The sequence below is a fragment of the Bufo bufo genome, chromosome 11 (assembly GCF_905171765.1).
Source record: "Bufo bufo chromosome 11, aBufBuf1.1, whole genome shotgun sequence".
In the NCBI taxonomy this organism is placed as follows: Eukaryota; Metazoa; Chordata; class Amphibia; order Anura; family Bufonidae; genus Bufo; species Bufo bufo.
Window position 1 is genome coordinate 90899996 of NC_053399.1, and position 7518 is coordinate 90907513.

General features: G+C 45.0%; 1 protein-coding gene across 1 annotated transcript; it reads left to right on the forward strand.

Moving 5' to 3' along the window:
* Nucleotides 1-5582: 5582 nt before the first annotated feature.
* LOC120981555 (olfactory receptor 2G3-like) lies at nt 5583-6524 on the forward strand. Its single transcript, XM_040411092.1, has one exon. The coding sequence runs from the start codon at nt 5583-5585 to the stop codon at nt 6522-6524; it is 942 nt and encodes a 313-aa protein (XP_040267026.1).
* The last annotated feature ends 994 nt before the right edge of the window (nt 6525-7518 follow it).

Consider the following 7518-nt stretch of genomic DNA (forward strand, 5'->3'; position numbering starts at 1 on the left):
CCAGGTAGGAGCATCGTGACACGTGCATCCAACATCTGCAGAGACATTGTAGGCCGCACTACACCACTCCGGCAATCCTACACTGGGTGTCCCACCAACAACATATCTTAAAAGGGAGCCTTCGGCTCCTGCTGCTTTACTGCATCTGGCATCACGACAAACTGTTTATACACCTGTTTGTCATAACACCCTAAAGGGATCTCCAGGCTGGGGCCGGACGTTGCACACATAACCACCGATACGTGGACCAGTAAGAATGGCAGGGACGTTATATCTCACTAACTATACACTGGGTAAATGCAGTTTGGCGCATGTCCTTCCACCACCAAGGATTGCAGGACGTTTCTTGTTGCCTCCTGTTGCCTTCTCCTCCTACTCCGCTTCCTCCTCTACCACCTCCTCATCTGGTGAGCGTAACACCTGCACCATCAACTTCAGCACAGCCACGACAGCAGGCTGTTTTGAAACTCTGTTTAGGGGAAAAAACCCACACTGCGCAGGAGCTGTCGACGGGCATGTGTAACGCCCCAGAGTGGCATTACCACTTCTGCACCCTGCTACTATCTCTAATGGGCAAACTAGGGGACAGGCGTGCAGGGACACGTCTCTGCTGGACATGTCCAAGCCAGTCAGAGCATCCTCAGCTCTGCTGGCCATGGAGGCCAAAGCTTGGAGCATCAGGAGCCACAAGGAAAGAGACCTGGCCTATTCTAGAGACAGACCATACAGAAGAGAAGTGCAGCATACAGAAGAAGTGAAGTTATACAGTCAGCCTGTCATTACAGCAGAGCCAGAGAGAAACAGATGTAGCAGAGTCGAGTTTGCCTGCCAGTTTATTGCTAAAGCCTGCTGGGACCAAGATAAAGCTTGAAGATTGTCTTGAATGAACATTTGTTCAAGTAAAGCTGCTGTTCAACTTTATATAAGGTCTGGACTAAATTTTTCTTCCAATCCCTCAATTATTCCCCCTATTTATTGCTTCGGAGCCAAAGCCTGGGGTCCAGCCGTATTCAGGTAGGAGCACCATGACACATATAAAGGGACATTTTCGGCCGCACTATACCACTCGGCATTCCTGTACCTGGGTCACATTACATAGAGGGCCTTAGGGGTAGGTGCCCATTGCACATGGAACAACAGACCGATGAGTGGTTGGTGCCACTGAGCCTCAAGCCCGGCTTGGTGGTGTGCGATAACGGGCGTAGCAGCTCTGGGACTAGCTGGTTTGATGCACATCCCTTTCCTGGCGCATGTGCTGAATTTGGTGGTGCAGAGGTTCCTGCAAAATGACCCCGATATGTCAGAGCTGCTGCAGAAAGTGCGGGCCGTTTGTGCGAGCTTTCGGCGTTCTCACCCTGCTGCTGCTTGCCTGTCAGCGCTGCAGCGTAACTTCGGCCTTCCCGCTCACCGCCTAATATGCAACGTATCCACAAGGTGGAACTCCACCTTGCACATGCTGGAGAGACTGTGCCAACAGCAGCAGGCGATAGTGGAGTTCCAGCTGCAGCACACACGGGTGAGTCACGCTGCAGAGCAGCACCACTTCACCACCAACGAGTGGGCCTCCATGCGGGACGTGTGTGCCGTGTTGCGCTGTTTCAAGTACTTCACCAATATGGCCAGAGCCGATGACGCCATCCTTAGCGTTCCTATCCGACTTCCTTGTCTCCTTGAAAAAACGTTTCGGGCGATGATAGAAGAGGATGTGGCACAGGAGGAGGAGGAGGAGGAAGAGGTGTCATTTGCACAGTTATCAGGCCAGTAATTCACAAGTGCCTCGGATGGTGGGTTCCTGCACCAACAGAGGCCCGTTACACAACTGTCCAGCCAGGACACAGTTCTGGAGAATGAGGAGGATGATGAGGAGAAGGCACCGTGTTCACAGCAGGGTGGCACCCAAACCAGCTCATGAGCATCACTGGAGCGCGGCTGGGGGGATACGGAGGACACAGACGATACACCTCCAACAGAGGAAAGCTTGTTGTTGCCTCTGGGCAGCCTGGCACACAAGTGACTACATGCTGCAGTGCCTGCGCAACGACCGCTGAGTTGCCCACATTCTAACCAGTGCTGATTACTGGGTGGCCACCCTTCTGGATCCACGTTACAAGGACAACGTGCCGTCCTTAATTCCGTCACTGGAATGTGATCAGAAGATGCGCAAGTACAAATGCACGCTGGTAGAAGCGCTGCTGATGGCATTCCCACCTGACAGCAGGGTCTTAGTGGAAGCACAAGGCGAAGGCACAGGAGGAGGAATAAGTCACCAACGCAGCTGGACCCCCGCCAGCACCTCAGAAGGCAGGGTTAGCTTGGCCGAAATGTGGAAAAGCTTTGTCAGCACGCCACAACAACCAGCACCACCAGCTGATATGGAACGTCTTAGCAAGAGGCAGCATTTCAGCAACATGGTGGAGCAGTATGTGTGCACACGCCTGCGCATGCTGAATGATGGGTCTGCCCCCTGCAATTTCTGGGTCTCCAAATTGGGAACCTGGCCTGAGCTTGCCCTTTACATCTTGGAGGTGCTGGCCTGCCCTGCGGCCAGTGTATTATCTGAATGTGTGTTTAGCACGGCAGGGGGCGTCATCACAGACAAGCGCAGCCGCCTGTCCACAGCCAATGTGGACAACTCACGTTCATTAAAATGAACCAGGCATGAATCGTCCGTACCTTGTGCTGAGTAGACAAGTATACCGGCTGCACCCAGCCATTGTTATAATCCAGCGCACTTTCTCTTTGTGTTCCCTTTTCCATTTCCCAATGTTTTGGGGCCTTCCCGAATTTATAAAAAATAAATAATGGGAAAAAAAAAAACTGTCTTGGCTATCTCCTCCTCCTCCACCACTGCTTCCACCTACACCGCCATGTCTGCCGCCTCCTCAACCCCCTACTCCACTTTGACCTCTGCCTCCTAATTCAAGAATATTATTTTTTTTATTTCCCTATCCACATTTTGTTTTCAGGGCAATTGTCCTGCTCTTACTCCCAGTTTGCTTCCCTTTGCAGATCTCTAGCCCTTACTATGACTATTTTACAGCCATTTTAATACACCAAAGTTCAGGTCCCAATTGACTTCAATGGGGTTCGGGTTCGAGTTTGGGTCAAATTCGGGTCAAATTCGGGTCCCGAACCCGAGCTTTGACCCGAAGTTCGGCCGAACACGAACATCCATGGGTCTGCTCATCCCTACATGTTACCAAAAACTCTGCGGAACAAGAAACACCAACTGTAACCATGCATTCACCATGATGTTACAGTTCACCATGGTGCCTCAATGTAAGGCAATTCATGGACCAAAATAATCAGCTACAATCTGCAAGTAAATCTTGCAGTTCCCCTGCAGTGCCCCCACAGGAGGGATATGGCATTACACAGTTCTTATTGAAAACAATGGACTGTTACGTAGCACATGTCCTCCAAAGAGAGAGACACATTTCCTGTAGCCAGTATGGCTCATCGGTGAGTGTCCTGAATGGGAAACCTCCTTTATTAACTTTAAACCATTAAAGTGTGCAGTAGTAAACTAATTTATTACAACCAAAAGTTTACAACTACATGGATTTCATAACTCTTCTCTTCCTGATGCTAATAATTTGAGAAAAAGTTGTACAAATCTTAAGTTCAACATTTACGGAGAACCTATTAAAAGTTTTCTCCTTCTTAATTTTCAACCTAAGTTTCAAGAAGACTTTACAGTAATCTTTAGAGACTCCTAACTAACCTGGGGATTTCTTTTTGGCTCAGATGATCTACACATAAACATAAAGTTCATAATCTTTATAAATATCAATTGACTGTCTTAAATCTTTCTATCTGCAAAGTGCCAATTCCGACCCTTCTTTTTCATTTTCTTTTTTAAAAATTGGCCAAACCATGAGCAAATGCTTCAATGTATTTAAGTACAGTCACCAAGTTTCTGGAAGCCACGTTCTGCTGAGGTAAGTCCTTTCATATTTTTGACAAGGGGTAATAGGGGAATATACTAAACATTTCAACTGCAGCATCATTGAAAAGTTATCTGCTCATACAGTATATAATTTTTTATGCAAAAAACGTAAAAAACAAAAGAAAGATGTAAATGATGGAAAACCTGTTTAACTGTGCAGCCACAAAGAGCTGTGCGCTAACATTTAAGGATAGCTGGGATTTGATGGAAGGTAGTGACATGAAGGGCATGAGGACCCATGGAGATTAGCCTCTCATAGCCATAGAGGAACGGTAGGACAGATGGTGAGCAGAGTCACTTTGATAAAGTCCGTTGAAAATTTCTGTGCTTTTTCTGGGGGTTCCCATTATAAAAATGATGGTTTTAGCAAAAGAAAAACTGCCACCAAAAGCCAAACATGCATTTTGAGAACTTCGGAACTGCCTGACGGTATGGCCACGTGTTCAGGTTTCCTGATGCATTTTTTGAAGGAGTGAATCATAAGAGTAGAGAAAATATTAAGGACAGATACTACTCTTCCTTGAATTCACTCCTGGTCTTGGCTTCCAACACTACATCAGGAAAGCTGATTGTGTGGCTAATTATTGAAGAGGACAGGGTGCTCAGTAAAACACCAGGCACAAGAGATTACTAAAGGAAGCAGAACTTGGGGCCACTGCTGATGATCTTCTAGTTGGTGTTTAGGGTTGACTAGGAACTCTTTCTGTTCTATGGTGCTTAGTGCTCGTATGCAGGACTCATGAACATGACCACATTACAAATTTTTTGCAAATGTGTGCGTAGAGTGTGATACATGTGTAATGAGAATATATGTAAGTAATGTGCATGTGTGTAACATGCATATATGGGTAATGTGCATATACATGGCTATTTCTACCACTGGCATGAGGAGTGCGACCACGGTTTTAGAACAAAGCTGTTGGTCACTTGTTTGACGGCAGTGTGGCGAAAAACCATGCCTTGTTCCACTGGTAACCAGAAGAATGTTGAAAGCAGCTCTATACTTTGCTGCCGATTTGATCAGAATATATAGGTAACTCTACATTGACTGGGCTTTTGGTACTCTATTAACACTACAGAGTTTTGTTTAATCTGCAAATATAGGAAAGTATTGCAAAGTGAAACTTCTAGATCACTTATAAACAGATAGAACAGTCTTTGTCCCAGTACCGAGCTCCAGGGGTACACCACTGACACCAGTATGACCCATTCATGACTACTTTGTAGGTGGCATTTTAGCCAATTTACAAGCTTTACTATCTAGAGCAGTGGATCTTAACTTGTGCAATATCCACATATCAGGGACAGTATCAAAAGGCATATTACATCTACTGGCAGACCCTTATCAAGGTTCCTGATTACTCCTTTATAAAAATTAAATACATTGGCTTGACCAGATCCCCTTCCACAAAACCTTGCTAGTTACAGGTGACTATATCCTGATCTAGAACATACCGTTCAACATGATCTCTTTTTTCCAAGTAATTTTCCAGCTCTAGAAATTAAACTAAGCTAGCAGGAAATTTTTGTCTGTCTTATTGGCTGTTTATATAATTTTTATAGGTGAGGCTCATTAATATAATTCTATATAACTATCTACCTTTGTTTTTACTTCAAGGTTCTGGGTATTTCTATGGAGAACTCCAACCAAACACTTCCAAGATGGTTCACCCTGATAGGATTATCAACTGTCCCTCACCTCCAGGCTATAGGGTTCCTTGTATTTGTGGTGATATACATGATCACAATATCGGGGAATTGCCTTCTTCTCATTACTGTAAGGATCAGCCCAATGTTACACACCCCTATGTACTTCTTCCTCAGTAATCTCTCTTTCATTGACATCTTTTTCTCCTCCACTGTAGTTCCTGTAATACTCATAAATACTCTATCCACAGACAAGAGTATTTCAGTAGGAGGTTGTGTCTTTCAGATGTTCTTCTCATTAGTACTTGGGGCAGCAGAGTGTGTCTTACTTGCCGTCATGGCTTATGATAGGTTTGTAGCCATTTGTAGACCATTGCATTACAGCAGTATTATGAACATGAGGTTTTGCATCATCTTAGCCTTAATACCATGGATGATTGGTTTCATAAATTCCTTTATACAAGTGTCCATCACCTGGAGACTTCCCTTCTGTAGGACTCATCATGTCAACCATTTCTTTTGTGAAGTGCCTCCTTTCATACGATTGTCCTGCAGAGATCCTTGGCTTAACGAAATAGCCATGTATGTAGCAGCCGGGATCATTGTTTTGTGTTGTTGTCTGTTGACTTTGATTTCCTATGTATATATCATCTCCACCATTTTGAAAATCCATTCCTCACAAAAAAGACATGCTGTTTTTTCTACCTGCGCCTCCCACCTCACTGTTGTCACCCTGTATTATGGAGCCATCATGTCCATCTATCTTCAGCCTCGATCATCTCAATCTCTGGAGGCAAACAAGACTATATCCGTTCTCTATACTGTGGTCACTCCAATGTTAAATCCCATCATCTACAGCATCAGAAATAAGGATGTTAAGAAGTGTATAACAACCAATATAAAAAAACTTGCAAAACTGCTGACGTGAGTTATCATAACTAAACTTGATTAAACTAGAATAAAGTAATTGAGTTTTCTGAAAACCACACCATACTGTAGGTCATGGTCTAAATGCGGTCTCATTGTCCTACTATATTTGCACTATAAATTATTAGAACGTTCTCTATACTCTTCAAACTCTAAGATACACCAGAATAAAGGACACATCCAGGTTTAGAAATGTTTCATGCCAATTAAATTTCCTTCATGGTCTAAAATGGTGAAGGGGTTATTGTCACTAGTTATGGTGGTCTTGGGTAGAAGAAGGAGGATAATAGTTTCACTCCTGGTAGTCTAGAATAAACGTGGAGGTTAGTGTGTGGTGGTCCAAGTGTTCCTGGGGGTCTAGATTGTAAAAGTGGTTAATACCTAGTGGATGAAGTAAAATGAAATGGTTAATATTTTATTCCCTGGTGGTACAGGGTAAAAGAAGAAGTTATTATCCAGGTGTGTAGTGGAGCAAGGATGTGGATGAAAGAGGAAGAGACATTCTCATGCAACAACAAGCCACTTTTGAGGGCTATCTCAGACAGTATTACATGACCATGAAACTGGTGACAGTAGCATTGCAGTCATGTGATCAAATATGCAGAATGATCCATCAAGTTGTCAGGCCACCCGTGGAATATTTTGCAGGAACCTACTCTGGCCAGTATTCAGCTTCCCTGAACTCCAGCTCCATCACAAGTAGTATAAAGTAGCAGCATGTCCCCTACAGGCACAAAACATGGCTCCCAGGTTGACCATCAGTCAATAAGTAAGGTGTGTGGTGGCCACCCTTCTGGATCCACGTTACAGGGACAATGTGCCGTCCTTAATTCCGTCACTGGAATGTGATCAGAAGATGCGCGAGTACAAGCGCACGCTGGTAGAAGCGCTGCTGATGGCATTCCCACCTGACAGCGGGGTCTTAGTGGAAGCACAAGGCGAAGGCAGAGGAGGAGGAATAAGTTACCAACGCAGCTGGGGCACCGCCAGCACCT